This window comes from Bidens hawaiensis, unplaced genomic scaffold, assembly GCF_021521415.1.
Source record: "Bidens hawaiensis isolate Kalapana, Puna unplaced genomic scaffold, B.hawaiensis_p1.1 tig00014716_1, whole genome shotgun sequence".
In the NCBI taxonomy this organism is placed as follows: Eukaryota; Viridiplantae; Streptophyta; class Magnoliopsida; order Asterales; family Asteraceae; genus Bidens; species Bidens hawaiensis.
In genome coordinates this window covers 364,531-387,228 of record NW_027492290.1, presented here as the reverse complement: position 1 = coordinate 387,228, position 22,698 = coordinate 364,531, and the positions used below count along the sequence as shown (strand labels likewise).

The 22,698-nt window shown below is 33.8% G+C and overlaps 2 protein-coding genes across 2 annotated transcripts; one reads left to right on the top strand and one right to left on the bottom strand.

Moving 5' to 3' along the window:
* Positions 1 to 11,582: 11,582 nt before the first annotated feature.
* Positions 11,583 to 14,989, top strand: LOC143547420 (endo-1,4-beta-xylanase 4-like). The gene is made up of 8 exons (XM_077038850.1): positions 11,583 to 11,818; positions 11,909 to 11,943; positions 12,547 to 12,703; positions 12,787 to 12,962; positions 13,066 to 13,167; positions 13,238 to 13,384; positions 13,852 to 14,490; positions 14,650 to 14,989. The coding sequence occupies exons 1-8, from the start codon at positions 11,620 to 11,622 to the stop codon at positions 14,986 to 14,988; spliced, it is 1,794 nt and encodes a 597-aa protein (XP_076894965.1). The 5' UTR covers positions 11,583 to 11,619; the 3' UTR covers position 14,989.
* Positions 14,990 to 20,526: 5,537 nt separating this feature from the next.
* Positions 20,527 to 22,465, bottom strand: LOC143547404 (endo-1,4-beta-xylanase 5-like; the record flags this gene model as incomplete). The annotated part of the gene is made up of 4 exons (XM_077038838.1): positions 20,527 to 20,870; positions 21,409 to 22,047; positions 22,118 to 22,264; positions 22,355 to 22,465. Coding segments are annotated over 4 exons (1,236 nt in total), but the record flags the coding sequence as incomplete, so codon positions are not given.
* Positions 22,466 to 22,698: the final 233 nt, after the last annotated feature.

Genomic DNA, 22,698 nt, shown 5'->3' with positions numbered 1-22,698 from the left:
GTAATATGTTTTCTAAGACGACAACATGATATTTAGTTGTAAATAATACTTGTACGAAAGGAAATTATTGTCAGACATAAAGATAAACCAAAATAAGATACGAAGTACAATGTTTAGAAACACAATTAAAAGTTAAAAATTTAAAATTCATAAACTAATAAGTGTGTAGTGAGCGTAAAGCAAGACATGTGTCTACCATGAGTTCATATTCATATTCAACCAGGAAATCAAAGAGATGTTCAATAAGAAAAATTGACTAAGACTCAATGGATTACATATTTAACCAACATGAATTAAAAATTTGTTATAAACATCACACCTTATAGTTGATAAATAATCCAGTTTCGTTACTCATGGTTTTTGTGAGTATAAAAATATTTTTGTTGATTAACAAATAGTAGATAACATGTTGAGTACAAATTATCGAGATGATCACTATATTGACTTCAATAAAATGTTTAATATTATTAATGATTTGAAAAATCATATACCATGGGTAATCTAATTTTTAACACACAAAAAAGACAACCAAATGCAAATGTTATAAAAGTATGTTTTGAAAAGTAAGATAATTAAAAAAATTAAGTGTAACAAATTTAAAAAACATTTACTTTTCCAAACACCAGGTATGTTAAAGACTTAGATTTTGACATATTACCTTAGAATATAAAATAACTAGATTATAAAGCAAACCATAAATTTAGACGATATATAAAAATCCAGTACAAATCAAACAAAATTGGAAACATGAAGAAATTGTCATAGAAAACAAAACACACTAAAACTGAAAGGCAAAAAAAAAAGGTCTTCAAGTGTTGCATTTATTTTGAGCCTCCAACGTCCATCACATATCAACCTTTAAGGTGCCAAACATCGCTACTTCATCAACATTCACCGGGTTTGTTATCGGACTTTAGACACAATAACTTCAATATAAGGACCTTGAGAAAACAATCATTCTTAAGCGTATCCAACTTATTAAACATGGTTGTCTTTTTCTTTTTTTTTTTTATTTTTTTTGGCTCCATTGTGTTGTTTGTAATAAAATAATAAGAACGCAAACAAAGTATTAAATTGATAATAATTAAAATTTATGAACGATATCAATAATATGAATGAATGAAATAATTTGAGTAATACAGATGAACCTTACAAAGAAATTCGAAATTGCAGAATTTGATAGATGAAAAGATGTGATGAGAAATTTATTGTGTAAAACTGAAAGTATATAGAGAGAACTAATAAAATAAATATTTTTTGTTAGTTAATTTAAAAATGAAAGTTATTCTCAATTTCATACAAGGTAATCAGTTGGCACATAAATTTGAAATTTGAAACATGCAACAAAAATAGGAAAGTTGAAACCTATAGTTAATCTAGTTAATATTGTTATTAATAGTCAAACGGTTTTTAATGTAAAAATGATTTCATAAAGACGCAACAAAAATAGGATATTTGAAACCTATAATTTATGTAATTATTATTGTTATTAATAGTCGAACATTTTTTTAAATTTAAAAGGTAGATTCGATTAACTTGAATCGATGATCCGGGTTATTAAAAAGAGATGCAGGTCGTCCAGAAAATATAATTATTTAGTTTTAAATTATTTAATTATTAAGATATTATAATAGGGCTTAGTATATATGGAAACTCTAACAATATAACAAAAGGAACGTGCCAAGTGTCTAAAAAAGATGTCAGTTTAATAGTATTAGGTAGATTCCTTCCTTTACTTTCTCTTACTAAATCGGAACAACTACTAACAAGTAATATTTGAGAATAATAAAAAAAAGGGCAAACACAAAAGAACTAACTACAATTAGTAATGTCAATATAAATATGTTTATGCTTGATTATAAAGGGTGTTGACATTTTGACTGTAGTGTATGCTACTTGTTATCTCCTGAAAGAACAGAAAGCATATACATAATGAATATTATAATAATTTTATAAATTATCAGGGTGTTGACTAGGGGTGTTCAAAATACCCGAACCCGATTAACCCGACCGGAACCCTAATAAGCTTATTAGGGTCGGGTTAAACATGGTCAAAAAGTTTTAATCGGGTTATTCGGGTCCGAATTGTTAATAGGGTCGGATTTCGGGTTCGTTTTTGGAAAAAAAAATCGGGTTTCGGGTTAACCCGAATAACCCGATTAGTGGTGTTTGTTTGTGTTCATTTAAGTGTTAATTTGTGTTCGTTTATGTTTGTTTGTGTTCATTTACGCATGTACATATATGTTCATTTACATTCGTTTATGTTCGTGAACTGTTCATTTAGATTTTAAATGAATGAATATAAACAAACATGCACATGTTCATTTTTTAAACGAACGAACATGAACACAAATATTTGTTCGATTAAGTGTTCGTGTTCGTTTAAAGTTAAATGAACGAAGACAAACATGCCCTTGTACGTGATCGTTTGTAAGGGTGTTCACGGTCTGGTTTTAATGGTTTTTAGGACAAACCATGAGCCAAACGTTAATAAAAAATAAAAACTAAACCGTTAAGATAGGAAACCGAACCAAACTGAACCGTTACTAACAGTTTGGTTTCACGGTTTATGTATATGTATAAAAAAAGTACGGAACAAATTATATTAGTTACAAAAATTCCTTTATTGCATACTATCATGCTACAAAGGATCTGCTCAAGTTTTGAGGTGTTGTCTAAGGTGAACATGTGGGTTCTTAAAATTTAATAATAATCAACAAGATCTACTGATAATAGATATGCAACAAATCAGCTTCAATCTTAATCTGAAATAAAATAACAAATAGAATTAGAAATTTTAATACCATAAACATACCTCATTATAGTAGTACAGTTTAAGCAAGTTAATAGTCATAGCCAAGTTTTACTTTTATTAAGCCTAACACAAAATATAAATAATTAACTACATCTAGTATAATATATATATTTAAAAAAATAAAGTATATTCATCTTACGGTCTGATCTGGTTATATGGTTTGAAAATTTTAAAACCGTAAACCAAACTGTTCTTTGCGGTTTGAAATTTTTGAAACCGACCGACCGAAAGTTAATAAGAAAGCCCGACCATGAAACTAAACAAATGATCGGTTTAAACGATTTCAAACCGAAGTATCGAACCATGAACATCCCTAATCGTTTGGTTTGTCTACAGTCCTATATGCAATAATAAGATAAATATTGTAGTCCGCTGGTTACCAATACAATAATCAACTTAAAAATATATAGCAACCCGATTAACCCGACTAACCCGACCCGAATAACCCGAAAACCGATTAACCCGAACCCGACAAACCCGAACCTTAATAGGGTCGGGTCGCGGGTTAGATTATTTTTTTCACAACCCAACTAACCCGACCTGATTAACCCAAAACCCGATCGGGTTGACCCGATTAACACCCCTAGTGTTGACAATGCTACTTTTATTTTTGGCTAGATCAAATAGTGCTACAGAAGTGATACCGTTATAAGGTGGCCCGTTTTGAACCGTACCAAACAAATAATTTTTTAAAATGGCTCGTTTTGACCCGAGCCAAACCGATATTTTTTTTACACAAATGACCCGTTTTGAGCCATTTATTTGACATAATTAAAATTATTAGCCATATATATATATATATATATATATATAGATTTAAGTTCAAGAGAGAAGTAAATTTACTGTGAGAAATGAACATGGACCACTAGTTTTATTTTAGGTTTTAAATGTTTAAAAATAAATAAAAAAATATAAATGTAACAATAAATGCATTCTCTCTCTTCAATTAATACAACTAATATAATCATAATAAATCACTCTCTAATTATGGATACACATATCCTATACGTGTGTATGTTATATGTTTTTCGTGTGTAGGTGTCACACCCCGACTAGCACAATGCGGAAGCATAAAACGGGAATGTAACAGACACCTCTGGTATCAACACATTGTTTATAAAGAAACATTACAAACTAATTTACAATATATTACATTTCTTTGTTCTATCATTGTTTTACAGTCTAGGTGGTACAAACAAAACTAATTCGTTAACTAAACGTCCTTACTACTAACACCCTTGCTTCTATTCACATAGCATCGACCACACACTTCAGACAAGTAACAGATCCCCAAATTACTCCGATTTAGGTACACCTGAAAAGCAGTTTAAAACAGGTCAACTACTAGAGTTGGTGAGTTTCACGAGTTTCAAGAAAACAGTAATGAGTATTCACAAGTCAACACTTGTAATCATGAAATAAGTATATATGTATGTAAATGATGTAATTATGCTAAGCTACAGTGAAGCCTTGACTGTATGTGCTGCGTGCATCCATTTCCCACGCTCCATCAACCACTGTGGCCCCTTTCCGCCCACAACATGCCCCGGTAGCTATGTCTAACACTACATAGCCTGTTTGTATAAATATGGTCATGTGCAAACGGCTCTATGTGACACGGCAAACAGGCCGATTCCGTTTGGGTTTGTCAAACCAATAGTACTATTCACAAGCCACCGGCTCGAAGTTAATCACTGTGATCGTGGGGACTTTCGTGTGTTAGCACTTAGATAATTCACATCAGTACATGTTTCAGGTATGTATATGTAATCAAACATGCCTTTCACCCCAAAAGTTCGTAAAACAGTTTAAAAGTGGGGTCATGAAACTCACGGTTTAGTCGATAATCAGTATTGTATCAGCTCGTGGTTCGTTTGGTCTGCTATCTGTAGTTCCTATAATCAATATTATAATAATATTAATATTTTAATATTATTATAATCTCAATACTAAATTGGGCTGTATAACTAATCTGGGTGTAGCTGGAACGCCCAGAAAGTGGCATAGGCTTAGGTTGTGATGTTGTTCAATGTATAATACGTAAAACCGAACTTGGCTCAGACTCCCGTTTTCCCAGCTGGGCCAAGTTGCTCGTTTACGCGTTCAGAAAGTAGTTATGGGAAAATAAGCTTGGATAAATGTATTGGTTAATAACATGATTAAGTTATAAAGAAAGATCACATACTGGGGTCCCGGATTAGCCACGGGGCCCGTTTCCGTTTATACAGTTTGATTTGAGAAGAAACGCGCACAATCCACCCGGATTGTTCAGATTTCTCATAGAAAAGTTCATTTTTACTTAATTAGCCCAAAAATATGATTTTTGATCACTCTAGGTGTTTTGATATTCCCGCAGATTCACTAGTCGCGAACTTGCCGGTTTTTATAAAAACTGAATTTGTTTAATATTCATATTAGCATAATTAATTAACCGTTAATCATTAAATTATGAAAATTTAACCACTTATCAATTAAAATACGTAGATTTTTATAAAAATATTTCTGGAATTTATTTACTGATTTATTAATTTATAAAAATTTATTTTATTAGCTATATTTCGCCCGAAAATCGTCCGTTTACCCCAAACAATTTCCAAAAATTCACCAAAAATTCCTGAATACTCAAATCATGTCCCAAAACAACTTGCATCAATTCCAGAATGTAAAAAGCACGTGCGATATTCTTTTCGGCCCAAATTCGGCTATAAAAATTCACACAAACGCAAATAAACAAAACACCTTTAAACTTCTCCAAATGATCCCAAAATTCATATGTGATCAAAATACATCAAATCTGAGTTACCAGAAAAATTTCATAATTTTTGAAGTATTTTAGCTATTTTTCCCAAATAAACGTCCCAACTCGGTAATAAATTCGGCAAATAGTCTCGGATGGTCGAAAATTTACCAAATTTGAACAGGTACTCATTGACATGGTCCCTGATGTACCTGAAAATTTTCAAGTCCTAACAATATGCACATCACAACCTTAACCTAAATAGCCCTTAAGCGAGTGTTTTGACATTACCTTAGCGGGTTTGGCTCGTTTCCGACCTTTTAATCAAGTTTTCAGGTTCTTGTGCTTCTAAACAAGCTAGGTACAAGTCCTATATCACAAACCGAGCAATATTTCATCAACATAACAGCCCTTAAGTTAGGGTTTTGGCTAGTGTACAAAAACGAACTTTTAAACCGTAAAAACGCCGTTTCAACCCTTTAATCCGTGTTTATGGCCAAAAAAACTATCAAAACAGGTTCCTTACCGTGTTTATGATCAAAACATGTTTATGGACCATTTTTAGGATTTTTACACGGTTAGGAATGATTTTTAGTAACCAATACATGTTTTTATGGTATTAAACAAGTTTAAACAAGCATAAAAGCTACTTATTTAAGCTTCTTACCTTAGGTTTTGAAGTTTTTCTGGCTGGAGCAGAAGTGGTGTCTAGAATTTTCAAGAAATGAGGTTGAAAATATCTTGTATCTAGTTTAAATGTGAAAGAATAAAAGGGGGGGGGGGGGGCTGCTGAATTGCGATCGGACCATCATGGGCCCACCTTGGGCCCATTTTGGCCCAAGTTTCTGATTTCTCAAGCCCAAACACGAAAAGCCCGGTCCAAATTTAGTTCGGGTTCGGTTTTTGGCGCGAAAAACTTATCGGGTGCGTTAAATAACGCGAAAACGAGTGTTTTTCGGCTAGTTTTGTGTAGAATTATAAAAACATACTATATGTTTGTAAAAATCAAAAATATTTTCACGGATCGCTTAAAACATTTCAAATAAGTGTTTGGTAAGTCTTTTTCGGCTTAACGGATGATACAATGCTTGGTTTTTAACTATCTTTCGCGTTTAAATCAATAGCGGGTAGTTAAACGAGCATGTTTTCGTTTAACTTGTTTGCTATCAAACTAAGGCCATATTTCTAATATTTAAGCTTGTATAGATCGTATATCACTTATAAATGGCCCCCCGAGATATCTGGGTCATAACCCAACCCGTTCGGTTAATCGTTCGTTTATTACGCAAAAGGCGTTTATTTGCTTAATCAGTAAATACGTACTGAGGTGTACGTTGTTTTGGCTCAAATGTCACAGTAGGTAATATGTTTTCTTATTCTTAGAACAAGTGTATGTTATATGTTTTTGTTTAGGTTGTATATTTTTTATTGACATTTAATGCTTACATATGTAAGATAGTTTTTTGTATTATTCATCACAATGTACCTATGTGTTGATTGATATTGATATATTGAGGTGGAAGAAATTGGTTTTGAATAGAAAAAAATTTTAATATATGAATAAATTGTATTTGTGTAGGATAAAAATTTTCGAGTGTAGGTTATATGTTTTTCGTGTGTAGGTTATACGTTTTCGTGTGCGTGTGTAGTTTATTGATGCTGAATTTTGTGTGTCGGTTATATATTTTTCGTGTGTAGGTTATATGTTTTCTTATTATTAGAACAAGTGTAGGTTATATGATTTTGTGTAGGTTATATACTTTTTTGTTGATATTTAATACAAATACGTGTAAGATAGTTTTTTGTACTATTAATCACAATGTAACTAAGTGTTGATGGATATTAATATATTGAATTGGAAGAAATTGAGTTTGGATAGAAAGAAATTTTAATGTAGAAATAAATTGTACTTGTGTAGGATAAAAATTCAAGAGAGAAAAAATAAGTTATAAAAATAAATGAATTCTTATTATTATCAATTATAATAATTTGATTAGTTAATTGAATAGATAACTATTATATTTATTAGTTATATTAATTGAAGAGAGAGCATTCATTAATATTTTCTTCATTTATTTTTAAGCATTTAAAACATAAAATAAAACTAGTGACCCATATTCATTTCTCACAGTAATCTCATTTCTCTCCTGAACAATCCTCTATATATATATGTATATATATATATATATGGCCTTCTTATTTGACATGATTCATGTCAATCAATTTTCACAACCTGCAAAACTGCATAACTAAAATACCCTAATGATTAGCTAAAAAAAGGTGAAGTAATTATAGAAATTAAACCTCTGATTTTATGTAAATATGGTTTGTGAGAAACAAAATTGCTCAACACTTGGTAGAATGGTTCTTCATATTTCCTTCAAACAACAAAATTAGTAAATTTGTCAATATAGTTAATTGAAGGAAAAAAGTTGTTCAAGGTTACAAAGCAATTAGCATACACGTGATGAAGTTTTTGTAACTTCTTCTATTTGATCTTCGAATCTACATCAACATCACAAGAAGAAAATGTTCCTGATTTTACTCCATTCACCCTTCAATCTCTGTATTTTAACAGACAGTATTATGAGAATAAAATCACAAAAAAATAAATAAAACTCAATTCATATAAAATCAAATAATGAAACCCTAGAAGCAAGATACCGACGATGACATAAACATCAACAGAGGGCGCGAGAGATTAAACCAGAGATGAATAACCCATGAATGAAAATAAAAATAAAAACAATAATAATAATAAGGAGAACATACCGAAATCGATCATGAATAGTTGATGAAAAGAGATCGACTGTGAATTGGGTTACAATCAATTATCACATAGATTGTATGAAATCTTAGATGATCATTTGATGTTTGTAGAAAGGGCGGATTTTGTGTTTGTAACGACGAGAGAATTAAACAAAAATGAAGATGCTGAAGAATGAAACGGACAAATTGATATCATGGTAATTGAATGCAATTTAATTTATTTTTGATTTATTTCAAAACCAAGAAATTATAAGATGACTTAGTATTTTAGGAAATTATGGTAATGGACCAATAAGAATGAAGGAAGATGAATGTTTTTTAATATATATAAAGATTGGGTGATAAATTATGGAATTATGATAAAGATAAATTATTGGCTAACAATAATTCCACATGGTAATAAAGTCACTATTGACTGATAAATTATACTCCGTATATCGATTATGATTTTACTATTCTTCACATTTATTCTATTCTAACCTTTTCTAAGAATAGCGACACACATTGTTTAACTTAGACTATCTAAAATTCATTTAAATGTCAACAGCAATGCTTAAACCTCACCACTTAACTAGCAATGTTTCACCAATAGCAATGATCAAAGACCCTTTTTGGCCTTATGATTCACTAATAATTATTAACCTAAAAGCTAAATATCTACGGTTAATTTACGAAAGTCTAATAATAATATAATAAGAAATCATGTACTCTAATAGATGCACCAAAATATATCAATAAAAGCATATTATATAATACTTTTTACATCTACTATATAGTTTTGTAAAGCTATTTATAACTACACATGGCTTAATTTAAAATTTACAAATTCAAAATTTAACGATATAATTAGTTTGATTAGTACACTTTTTTTCATGGAGGTCATTGAGACAAACATGGCTCATGTTGTTTTGTAAAATCATATGGCATCGATCATCCGGGTAATTTGGTTTCATAGCGTCTCAAACAATCAAAAGACAAATTGGATTTTTAATGATCCCATCTAATTATTATTGTCAATAATAATCTCAACTTTGTTTATTGCCACTTGTGGTCCCAAATTTTAAAAAATTGATTCTCAATGGTTTCCCGTTAAAAAAAACTTAACAACGTTAAGTTTTTTCTCGAATTTCGAACTTGTTTTTTAGGGATTTTGATCGGAAGGAGTCTACGAGTCGATTGATGTAAAACTAAGCTCGAAAAGATGCTCCAAACAGCTTAATTTTTTGTTAATTTGAGGTCCAAACACCCAATTTGTAGCACTAATTGGTTGGAGCATCGTTCTAGCAAAGTTTTACATCAATCGACTTGTATCCTTCTTCCGATCAAAATCCCTAAAAAATCAATTTGAAATTCATAAAAAACTTAGTGCCGTTAAGTTTTTTTTTAACGGGGAACCATTGAGAGCCAATTTTTTTAAATTTGGGACCACCAGTGGCAATAAACGAAGTTGAAATTATTTTTGGCCAATAACAGTTAATTGGGATTATTAAAATCCAATTTGCCTTAAATTATAGATTGCAAAAATTAAATTACAAAGGAGAGTTAATTACAAAAAATTAAATTACTAAAAAAATAACAAGCCTAAATCACTATAACTTCTTATATCAATAATTTGTAGTTATACAAAATTTTAGCCTTTCTCATTTTGGTGTGATGGTTAAGATGTAGAATAGGATGTCAATGGTTTAATTCTTATAAAGTATAGCATTTAACTGGTAAAATAAAAGTAATAAAAAACTTTACTTCTCTATAAATGTGTTGGTTACGTACATAAAAACAATTAAGCTAATTTGTTTATATTATTTTTATTTTAAATGCTTGCCTATACAAGTATAGGTTTGTGTAGAGAATATATCTACACATGATTTACACACACGTATGTGTTATTGTGTATATTCTATAAATTACTAGCCAACTGCTCACGCGATGCAGCAGTGTATGCGCAAACGCAACTGTGTTAGTATGTTTGTAACCTTGCGACGGTACGTGTGTAACCCGACAGTGCTATGCATTTAACGTGGTATCGAACGTGTAGCCGGTGCGAATAAGCGTGCCATATAACGCTTATGCGTGAGCAATCTAACATGTATAAACAATGTCATCCGCGTAAATGATGCTTGAACGCGTGTAACCGGTGACCACAATCAAGAAGCAAAGATGAAATGTACAGTAATTTCAAATAAACTACTTTTTAACCGAGTCCGTCTTGACGGATATGTTTCGACCCGAAAACGTTTTAACACGAAGCCCGTTTTGACATGGCCCCTTTCGATCTAAACCCATACCGGCATGAACTAAAATTACCTTTTTTTTTATTAACCTGTTCCAACCTTAACTCGTTTCGACAATATTAGCCAAACCTGCCCGACTCGTTGCTGGTAATAACTGGTAATCACGTAATATGTTAGTTTTTTTAAAAATTAACAAACTATAGCAATACTATACTCAAATTAAAGAGAACTTGATTTTATGGAGTAATTTTTTAGAAAAATTATTAACGTGTGAAAAAGTTATGGGCGTTAAAAAGTCGTGGGGGTAGTTGATTTAAAATGAGGGGGAAATATGTAACTATTTAATAAATTACCAAAACTTGATTGAAGATGAAGAACTATTATAGTAAATTATTTTTAAATGTGTAAAGACTATATTATCCCTACATTTTTAAAACTTTATGCATTGTTACTTGTATAATATGCAACAAGAGTGGTACCTTTTAAAATTTAATAGGTCCCTCACTCTTATATTATATATAGTATAGATATAGATAATAAAATAGATGAGTAAACATTGCATTTTTAACAATTTTATTGTTCGTGATTAAATTATTAAATTAAAAATGTATACTTTGTTAATATAGTTTTTGCAAAAGATGTCTTATATATATTGAGTGCCTAAACGGCACACTGGGGCTGAGCAAGAACACGGCCTGGTAGCATGCGCTATCGTAGTTTGCTAATCCCTCATAGTCGTGCAAAGAGTTGGAAGTATGATGTGGTATCGTGAGGACGAACATAACACATGAATCATGATATTAGATAATTTTACAATCAAATCACTCATCAATGTGTATATATAACAAAATGAAAAACCATTAAATGAATGTAATGATAGGAAACTCATATGGGGGACCGTTTTGAGTCTAAAACAATCAAAAACTCGTATTTCTCACGTTATCCAAAAGGAAATACATTTATTAATTATAGTTATTAAATCATGACATACGCATCCACAATATTTTATCATATAACCGTTGCATCCCTATAAATATGCATACATATATATTGCTGTCTTCTTTGGCATGTGTATAGCAATATATTACACGCGAACCAGCATTTGGGCATTGTCTGAAAGTCTCTGGACTTCTGCAGGGTTGCAAATCAATAAATTCTGTGTTACTTTCAAGAAAACTCGAAGCAAATCAATGGCATTTTCTTCACTTTTAGTTGCTGCTGCTATCATCCTTTGCTTATCACCTTCAGTCTTCCCTTCTCCAACTGGTTCTCTCTCTCTCTCTCTCTCTCTCTCTCTCTCTCTCTCTCTCTCTCTCTCCCTTTGATATGTAATTGATGTTACATGTGTTCTTGCAGATGGTCCGCTATACGATTATACGGCTTACACTCAGGTAACTAATTGATTCTGATGAAACTAATATCATGTTATTTGGATATTACAATATTAGTTTGTGCAGTACAGTTTACCATATCACGGGCCAGATCTTCATGAAAAGTATATGTTAAAGAAAACAAAACTCAAAATTAATAATGTGCCCCGTGACCTTTTCTTTTCCTGGTTCATGAACAGAAATGTGATGCCTTACTTTTGGAAATAGCAAAAATGACAAAATATAGAATTTTATTGGATTAGTTTACGTTTTTAGAATTCGAGTAACTATGATCAGCATTTTTTCAAGAAGTTCTCGTATTTCTAGGCAGTTCGCTTGCCTCCTAAGCGAATTCACAAGCTCACTTCGATGGCAAGCGAACCCTACATAGTTTGGGATGGGTTTTTTGATAAAAATATGTATGGAGTTTGTTTGTCACCTAGATAGCATCAACGAACTCCACAAAAATTTGCTTACGGGCGGCACACGTTAACTTTCAAACATTCTTAAAAGTACTTAACACGAATCCTAATAATCCGAAAAAATACCTTAATTAGTTATATAAAATCTGTACACATTTAATTTTGTTCTTTGTTTTATCTTTTAACTTGTTAATTAAAACAGTGTAAAGTTGAACCCGAAGATCCACTTTACAATGGAGGGGTCCTCAAAAATGAAGTCGCAACGATGAAATTAATTGTCGAAGGTGATGGAACCACAAGCTCATGGCCTGCTTTTGTGTTATCACATCTCACTCCCTCCACATTCTACTGTTTTTCTGGTTAAGTTTTCCAGCATCAGTCTTTTTATTTGTATCATATCATATTATTTTCTTGATTGTTAATTTTGGAGTACTAATTGTAGGTTGGATCAAAATCAGCGGTTCAACAAATTCTTCGTTGATTACCGCAAGGCTAATGTCTGGAAATTCACCACGCTACTGCGTGGGAACAGTTGTCGCGCGCCACGATTGTTGGTCATTCATCAAGGGTGGATTTTACATGGACTCGGAATCAAATCCATCCTTACTCTATTTTCAGGTTTGATCTAAACTATAATATTAATTATGCTATACAAAAATTTATATATTGAAATATTTAGTTTTTGATTTTATTAACATGCATTAATGTTTGTTTGGTATAGAACTCTGACGACAGGGAAATTAGCATAACAATTTCTAGTGCATCGTTACAAGCTTTTACTAAAGAGCAATGGTCGTTTCAACAACAATACAAGATAAACACCGTAAGTACAGTTAAGGCATTTATGTGTAAATGATGTTTTTTTTTTGTTGAATATATTATTGGTTGATTAGGAACGTAAACATGCCGTTACGATTCATGTGTCGGATAAACAAGGTGAAAGGTTACAAGGGGCCGCGGTTCGTGTGGAGCAAGTTGCAAAAGATTTCCCATTCGGGTCGGCTATAAACAACAATATCATTGGGAATTTACCATATCAGGTATGTTTTACAACACAATATGAGGTTGATGCAGAGCGAAAGCAAAAGAAATATAAATTAGGAAAAAATTTAAAGTTTATGATATTTTATTTGATGCTCTAAAGATTACTTGAAATCTCTTAATTTGTAAGAATTTTAAATTTTACAGTTGTCAAATTTTCAATAATGCAAACCTTAAATAAACATGGAAGTGAAATAAATAGATAAACTAATAAATTAATGAAATAAGTGTTACGCCTTTTACACTAAAAATGGAAACAATTTTAAAACCATTGTGAAAATATTTAGTGACAAATCGGAGCTCTAATTGATGAAATTCGGGACCGATTGCTGGGTTATGGTGGTTTGCTAAATGTTCTCGCTCGTTAAGACCTTTTTGTCAGTTTCATCTCCCTAGCCAGTTCAACATTATCGTGTTCAGATCAGCTTCGTTAAATGTTTAAATGTTTTGTATTTTTCTGTTGTAGAAATGGTTTGTGGAGCGTTTTAACGCAGCAGTGTTTGAAAACGAGCTTAAATGGGCTGCAACTGAGCCAAAACAAGGGGTGTTCAACTACACATTAGCCGATCAAATGCTGGATTTTGTTCGAGCTAACCAGATTGTGGCTAGAGGTCATAACATATTCTGGGAGGACCCGAAATACATCCCATCATGGGTGCTAAACCTCACTAGTCCTGAGCTAGAGTTAGCTGTAAAACGAAGGATCACGAGCTTGATGACCAAGTACAAAAACGAATTCGTCCATTGGGACGTTAGCAACGAGTATCTTCACTTCAGCTTCTACGAGGACAAACTGGGGGAAAATGCCACTTATGAATTCTTCAAGGCTGCACATGAGGCCAACCCTCTAGCGACTCTTTTCATGAACGATTTCAATGTCGTTGAGAGCTGTAGGGATGCTAACTCTACCGTGGACAGTTACATTTCAAAAATAAAGGATTTGAGGAGATACGGAGTGTGGATGGACGGTATTGGATTGGAGTCTCATTTTAGTGTGCCAAACCTTCCTCTAATGCCAGCAATTATCGACAAATTTTCAACTTTGCAGCTGCCAATATGGCTTACGGAGGTTGATATCTCGAGTAACTTCGATCAAGCTCAACAGGTTAGTATCCTAATCCATTGAATCAACATTTTAATTTAGACATATAGAAAACATTAGACGCGCACCAAACAGGTAAGGTTGACACCATGATCAAGTCCTTTAAAATACATCTTTATATTTATTAATATTGTTCTAACATTTTTGGAATCTCTTATGTAGGCAATTTATTTGGAAGAGGTACTCAGAGAAGGCTTCTCTCACCCTTCAGTGAATGGAATAATGTTGTGGTCTGCCTTGAACAAGAAAGGGAAGTGTTATCAAATGTGTCTGACTGACACCACTTTTAAAAATCTTCCAGCCGGTGATACTGTCGACAAACTTATAAACGAATGGCAAACCAGGGTTATCAAGAGCCAAACCGATGAACATGGAGCTTTTAGCTTTTACGGGTACTTAGGTGAATACACTGTCACGGCTAGTATTGGGGGGAAAACAACAAGCTCAACATTTTCGGTTAGTAGAAGCGACGAAACAAGACATTTTAGTATTCAAATCTGAATTGCTTGGAGGTAAACAAGTAATCTACAATTCTTTAATTATTGTTGTATTGTTTAATTGGGCATTAAGAAGCATATATTTATAGATTCGCAATGGACAAAATTGTCTATGATAAAGTATTGTTATGAAGGGACCATGATACAGTTATCAATATTTATAAGGCTCACTCGTTAATTACAGTAACTAGGTAACAAAACTCGTCACGTAATCGCGTTGCGTCGGCTCAGCCAAGTGAATTTGGTCAATATCGGTTAAGTTCGTTACGACACCAGCAATAAAATCAAAAAGTAAATCTGTAAACTCCCAAAAGAGTATTACCACTCTTACATCTTATGATCAAAGCTACACGAATTCGGTATCGATTAGATTTTTACGGTACCTGCACTAAACCCAAAAGATAAATTAGTAAACGGTCAATACAGTAACGGCACTCATATAACTTATGATATAAAAAATAACATATTTTTAATAACGTTTATTTGGTCAGTAAAATCGCGCGTTGCGCCAACAAGTCGACGCAAATTTCGCGGTATGTTTTGGTAAACTCCAAACCATGTGAGTAGCTCCGCCCCTAATCATGACATGCTAAGTTTTCAATTTACATAATTAAATTCTTTTGTAAATTCATCTGTAATTCTTCAATTCATCGGGGTCAACTTTCAATTAATATTTTTGGTTGTAGCATGGAAGGTTTTGTGACACCGACCATGCCTTTTAGTCTAATGTATTCTGTAAATCAAAAACATGAAAGCATATAATGAAATAAATCTCCACATTCTTTCAGTTGAGAGGTTGATACTAGAAGCCAAAACATTACAAGAATAACAAGGAGAAAAGGTACATTCAACTATGGCTTAAGCTATGGAGTTATAATTAGAGTTACTCTATTATAAGTTACGGAAGAGTACTCTATATCTGTATCATTTAGAAATTTAATAGAAAGGAGTTTTTGAATAAAATAAAACTAGAATTACTCATCTTAAAAGATGAAAAATTATTATACATAAAAAATAATAATAAAAAAATCAGGTAATATATAATGTACACGATGACGAATTAGTAAGTAATCACCCGAAATTTCTCCCTAATCTACTGACCTAAGAGCACGTTCAAAACCACAGCCGACCTTCATTCATATTTAATTGCCTCCGAAACCCTCTTGTCAAGTAGTTCCATAGTTCATAGGATCGGTGGACTGCTCATTAATCAGGTAATATTCATTGGACTCCATTATTTAGTTGTTATTAGTTTGATGTCGAGTAACGAATCTGAGCAATGCACCTGGATGGAATGTTGAATTTGCAGGTGATGAAACTTAATCGAGTACACAACTCGTACGAACACAGTGGCTGAACAAAACTGCTTGTTCGACTCTTTTTTTATTATCAAAAGAAAGTAAGTTACAAACTAAAGAAAATAACCAACTATTTAAAGACTTCTTCTAACTTGACCTACAAGAAAAGAAAAACAGTTTGAACCTAACTCAAATACTAATTTGAATCTGACCATTATCTAGAAACAAATAAACTAAATAACCCTTGAACTTTAGTGATCTCCTCCTTCCACCCCTCGAGATTGGACCGTACCTCCCTATTCAACATTGCTCGTTTGAATAATTTGAACTTCTCATACACTTCAGATTTTTCCTTCATAAAATCCACCCACACGTATCGAGAGAAATCATCTATGAATGTAACCATGAACTTGAGACCTTTAACCGAGGGTTGTTTCACCGGACCGAACACGTCCGAGTGAATTAATTCTAACGGCTCCCTATCTTTATAACTTGAGCTTCCATATGGTTGCTCATGGGCTTTTCCAAACTGACACCCGGCACACACCGTTTCTTTCTTTACTTCGAACTTCGGTAAGCCTTCGACCAACTCATTTTTCATCATCAGTTCAAGTTTGTCGAACCCAACGTGGCTTAACCTGGCGTGCCATAAATCCGCAGTTTGACTTCCACTCGTTTTATCAACATACGCGGATTCAGCCGATAAAACATAAACAATGTCAGTTCGTTTTCCTTGCAAAATAGGAATGGATGGAGTTTCAAATTTATCAAAAATTAACACGTTATCTGGTCCGAACAGAACATATTTACCGGTCGAGGTTATTTGGGGTACGGAGAACAAGTTCTTTTTCATTCCCGGAACGTGGAAAACATCTTGCATCACGAACTCCTTTTGATTACCATCGGCCGGAAAGTGAACCTCTCCTATATTAGCAATCTGGTGCCTCGAATTATCCGCAATAACCACCACATTATCTCCAGTATACTTCTTACACTTCCTTAACTTTTCTTTCTCACCAGTTAGATGATTCAAGCATCCTGAATCAATAATCCATTCTTCGAGCCGGTTTAACTTAGGCTCGGTTGTAACCGTAAGGACCGGTATCTCTTCAACTTGTGCCATATTCGCCTCGACATCCCATGGTTCCTCACGCTCGACTGCTGCTACATTCCCTTCGGCCTTAGGTTGCTTACAATCTCTCGCCATATGACCTCGCAAACCACAATTGTAACAATTGTTTGGAAACTTTCGATTTTTTACGAATCTGCCTTTCTTTTCGGTTTCGGTTTCGGTTTCATTCCGACCAGGTCCCTTACTCTTTCGATCACCATCAAATCTCTTACCTCGATCTTTACTTCGTGGACGATTCTGCCACGGCTTCCCCTGACCATGGTTCTTGGTCTTTTCTACAAACAAAGCTTTATCATCTTCGTTTTTTATTGTAGTTCCGTTTTGTTGAGCGGCGAGTGCCTCTTGACCAGCGAGTAGATTTTCGAACTCGCCTAGGCTCGGTTGGTTAGGCCAGCCCTGTATAGCAGTAATAAAACTATTAAACTCCGGTTTAAGCCCGTGGATAATTATCCGTTTCATGCGAGCTTCACCGATTCTTCCTTGTGGGTCCAACTCGGCTATCTCTCGGCATAAGGTTTTCACCTTATGGAAGTACTGTGGGATTAACATATCTTTTTGGCTCACCGATAATAACTCGTTTTCAAGAAGTTGAAGACGAGTGTCGTTTCATTTGGAAAACAATCTTCCCAAACAGTCCCAAACCTGCTTAGGTGTCTCTAGATCTCGAAAGTGATCTAGCAAATCTTCTTCCACCGTTGTTTTTAGCAAGTACATAGCCTTCCCGACTTTGATTCTCCACTTTCCGACTGCTCCTCCCGTGTCGTTTCTCGGCAGAACCGTATCTGACCCGTTAACAACCTCCCATAGGTCCTGTCCCTGCAAGTAGGACATGATACACGTGGACCACGTACCGTAATTGGTCTGGTTCAACTTCTTCATTCCGCTGACAACCTGAAAATCAGCCATGACTAACGGTTTTCTTTCTTTCTTCTCTTCACCGATTTGTTCTTCGATCTACAGCCGATCAATCGCCCTAAAGCAATCAACCGAGAAACTCTCAAAGGCCGGACTTCGATCGATGAACTCGTACGAACGAATCGTTTCGGTGATTTGGCTCTTGATACCACTTGTTGAATTTGCAGGTGATGAAACTTAATCGAGTACACAACTCGTACGAACACGGTGGCTGAACAAAACTGCTTGTTCAACTCTTTTTTTATTATCAAAAGAAAGTAAGTTACAAACTAAAGAAAATAACCAACTATTTAAAGACTTCTTCTAACTTGACCTACAAGAAAAGAAAAACAGTTTGAACCTAACTCAGATACTAATTTGAATCTGACCATTATCTAAAAACAAATAAACTAAATAACCCTTGAACTTTAGTGATCTCCTCCTTCCACCCCTTGAGATCGGACCGTACCTCCCTATTCAACATTGCTCGTTTTTAACATGGAATTGTATTCGTTTTATCTTTCATTATTAATTTATGAATAAAGTATTACTCAGGAGCTCAAATTTATGAATTTTGAAAATATCAGAGGTCTTAATCTATTTGCCCGACTCATTGCCTTCCCAGACTTGCTTTGTGACGGTAAAGATCATACGTCGTTTTCCTGTTTCATTTAACGAGGGAAAACAAAGGATGAAAAATTGTATTCTTACCATTTTTTTTAAGAAATGAAAATGGAGAGAAATAAATTAAAATTTTATGTTTATGTTCTTTCCAAATAGAAGAGATTTGGAACTTGCAAGGAAGGAATTTTCTAACATGTAAAATATTTACTTTTCTTTCTATTTGTGAAAGTACTACTTAATTACTTGACTCGATTTGAAAACTAGTTTATGTATGTTTGTTGTTAGCTGGATTTTGGAATGACTTTGGATAAGAGTTGGACTAAAATCACGAATAAGGTCGATCCCACGTTCATGAAAGGAGCTTTCGCTTTTGCAGAAAGAGGTAAAGCATACACCGATAGTGATGGTCAAATGTATTGTCCATGTAGAAAATGTGTGAATGCAAGAAAACATACTCCCACGATTGTTGCTAATCATATCATACATAATGGTTTTGAAAAAACGTACAATATATGGATATATCACGGTGAACATTTGCCGGGTTATGAAACAGACGAAACAAGTGAATGTGAAGAAAGTGAAAACGAAATAAAGGACACCATTGATGAAAGTTTTAATGTGGGACACGAAATCAAAGACGAAAAATGATGACATTACGAATCAACTTTATTTTTAGGTTGTGATTGTTTCCGTAGTTTGTTTTTTCTATATTATGAGTTATAATAATTCTAAAACCTTAATTCTTGATTTGTTTTGTTCTTTCAACTCTTTCTTTTATTTGTCACCCATAGGATTTGAGCCATCATTACTTAAGAAATAAAGTCGTATCCATAGTTCAAAAATCCTTTATAAGACCTATGTAATCTCAGCAATTTCATTAGTTTTGAAGTCAATAAAGGAAAAGAAAAAACAAAAATAAATAAATAAATAACCTTGTGTTAGGTGTTGGTGTTTGTGTTTTGCTTATCAATGGTTCCCACGTGATATTGCATTTTTATTACGTAACTCGAATCAACTCGACCTAACTCTTAAAATAGAGGTGCACAAACCGGGTATTTTCAGGAACCGAAACCGGTTCCAGGTATGGTCAACAAAAGTCAAAACCCAGTCGGGTAGAAACCAGTGTCAGGTATAGTCGGGTATTTGACAGGGTTTTTTTCGAGTAGGGTCGGGTCGGGTTTTGACCGGGTGAAGGTGGAGCAGGTTCCAGCAGATCCGGGTCGGGTATGGGCCATAGGAGAAAATTAAAACCAGGTTGTGCCCTCGGGTCGGGTCTTGGACCGGGTATTATATGCACCTCTACCCTAAAGTTTGGCATTGGATAGTTATAAATTCAAGCATCGAAAAATATTAACGCCATATGAAAAAATACCTAACTCCATCAATAAAATTGTAACGGCTATTGGTGAAATATTTTATTTTGTTTTTTTAGTAATTTGTTCATATACATTTTGGGATAATTGGACAGCAGGTGGGTAAGTGCTACAAAATGAACTTAATTTGATACCAAAAAAAAAACATTAATTCAAAATATATACAGTAAATAGTAATAAAGGTTCCATATAAATTATAATGGAGTTCTCTTGTCAAATAAAGAAACTACAATTGAATACTAAAATGGGTGGTTTCATCTCCTTTGGAGATGAAAAATGTCGAACTATAAGTCCTATTTCCAAAGTCAACATTGACCATATACTCACCCAATAACCCGTCAAAACTAAAAGTCCCATCTTCATCACTTTGACCATTGACCACCCCCGTTGACCATTCTTTCAACAATAATTTGTCCACGACATCTCCAGCAGGTAGGTTTTTAAAATTGGGATCAGTTAGACACATTTGGTAGCAACCTTCTGGATCCATTGCTGTCCATAGCATTATCCCATTTACTGATGGGTGTGAGTACACTTCTCTCAACACTGCCTCCAAATACTTTCCCTATCCACAACATAAAAAACAAAAGCCAAAATGTTGTTTCTTCTAAGCATTAGTCAACGAAAGTCAAGCCATTTTCATTTTCTTTGTTCAATGGTAAAAACAAATTTCTAAAAAAAAAAGGTTCTTTTGAACAAGCATGATAACAATTTTTTGGATTTAAAAAATCTGAGTTAGGAGTCATCTAAAATAGCAACTTTATCTAGTCAGGTTGAATATCTAGAAATTTTTATCTTTGTGTTGCTAGAAGTCGTTATCTCAAATGGGTAATTCACCATGCAAGCGCCTTCAACAACAAAACGACAAGACGTTCATCTGATCTAGTCAGATTTGCATACTCCAAGAATCCTAAGTCGCTATCTTAGATAAAGAATAATCCAAATTTGAAGCCAAACAAAATAACTACCCATAGTTATCATGCCTTTCTAAAATAAGTCATTTGGATTAAGGGATTCTTGAATCCTACAAAGCAACACTAATGTGATTTGGTTCTTTATTTAATATATTGTTGTATAAATATATGATAACTTTTGTCCCTTACTTGAGTATCTTTATCAAGGGTGTTGCTAATATCAACTTCTGTAAGCCAAATAGGAAGTTGCAGTGTAGCAAGTTGGTCCAATACACCTCTAATCAATGGTGGATTCGGGGTTGTAAAATGGCCTTCTAACCCGACACCATCCATGGTAACACCAGCCGCCTCTATCTCCTTCATCCTAGCAACGTATGCACCGACACTCGAGTTCAAATCACCACATGTCTCCACCACATTAAAATCATTCATAAACAACAAAGCTAACGGATCAGTTTCATGGGCTAGGTGAAACATTTCCAATGACGCGTTTTGACCCAGCCGTTGCTCATAAAACTCAAAATGTAACATCTCGTTAGAAACATCCCAATGGACAAATTGATTCTTGTAGTGAGTCATTAGGCTTTGTATTCGTGACTTAACAGCCGAATACAGCGCGCCACCAGTTAGGTTTTGGACCCACAGAGGGATATAAGTCGGGTCCTCCCAGAATATGTTATGCCCTCTAACCGTAATCTGGTTAGCCCTCACAAAATCCATCATCAAATCAGGAATAGTGTAGTTGACAGTCCCTTGTTCGGGCTCAGTTTCATGCCATTTTAGTTCGTTTTCAAAAACAGCTGCATTAAATCTTTCTAGGAACCATTTCTACATAATACAACATTGTTGGCATTAACTGAGGATCTACTGTTTGTGTAACTGTTGTACTTTTTTTTACCTGATATGGTAAGTTTCCCAGAACAGTCTTTGATATAGCCGAACCAAAAAGGAAATCTCTATTGGTTTGCTCAACCACGACTCTAGCTCCTTCAATCATATTTCCATCCGTGTCGGATACATGGATTGTTACGGCTCGCTTTCTTTCCTATAATAGGAACTTAGGAAGTGTAAGTTATAATAAGACGTTAAAAATAAATTTCAAGAAACTTTATACGTTTTGTAGCTTTGTTATTACTTTATTAACGGCGTTTTTTTGGTCCACTTGCCATTGTTGATGTGTAAATGGTTGCAAAGAAGCGCTTGCAAGTGTTACATTGATGTTATTCCCATTGGAATCCTGCAAGAATCACGAAAACAAACATGCACATTGTTGATAAATACACAAAATGATTATTATTCCTTTCAGTTCGCTGGATTTGCTAACTAAAGTCTGTGTTAGATTAACCACAATACGAATTTACCATAAAATACACAATGCCACGGTCCAAGGGTGAATCGAGTACAAATCCACCTTTCAGGAACGACCAGCATTCGCTTTTTGCAACCACATTTCCTATGCACATTTTTGTGTCATTGTCT

Excerpts from the sequence above, each read along its gene's own strand:
- LOC143547420 (XM_077038850.1), top strand. The coding sequence starts at position 11,620 with ATGTGTATAGCAATATATTACACGCGAACCAGCATTTGGGCATTGTCT. Across the intron at positions 11,819-11,908 it reads AGTCTTCCCTTCTCCAACTG|ATGGTCCGCTATACGATTAT; the intron begins GTTCTCTCTCTC and ends GTGTTCTTGCAG. Across the intron at positions 14,491-14,649 it reads ACTTCGATCAAGCTCAACAG|GCAATTTATTTGGAAGAGGT; the intron begins GTTAGTATCCTA and ends TCTCTTATGTAG.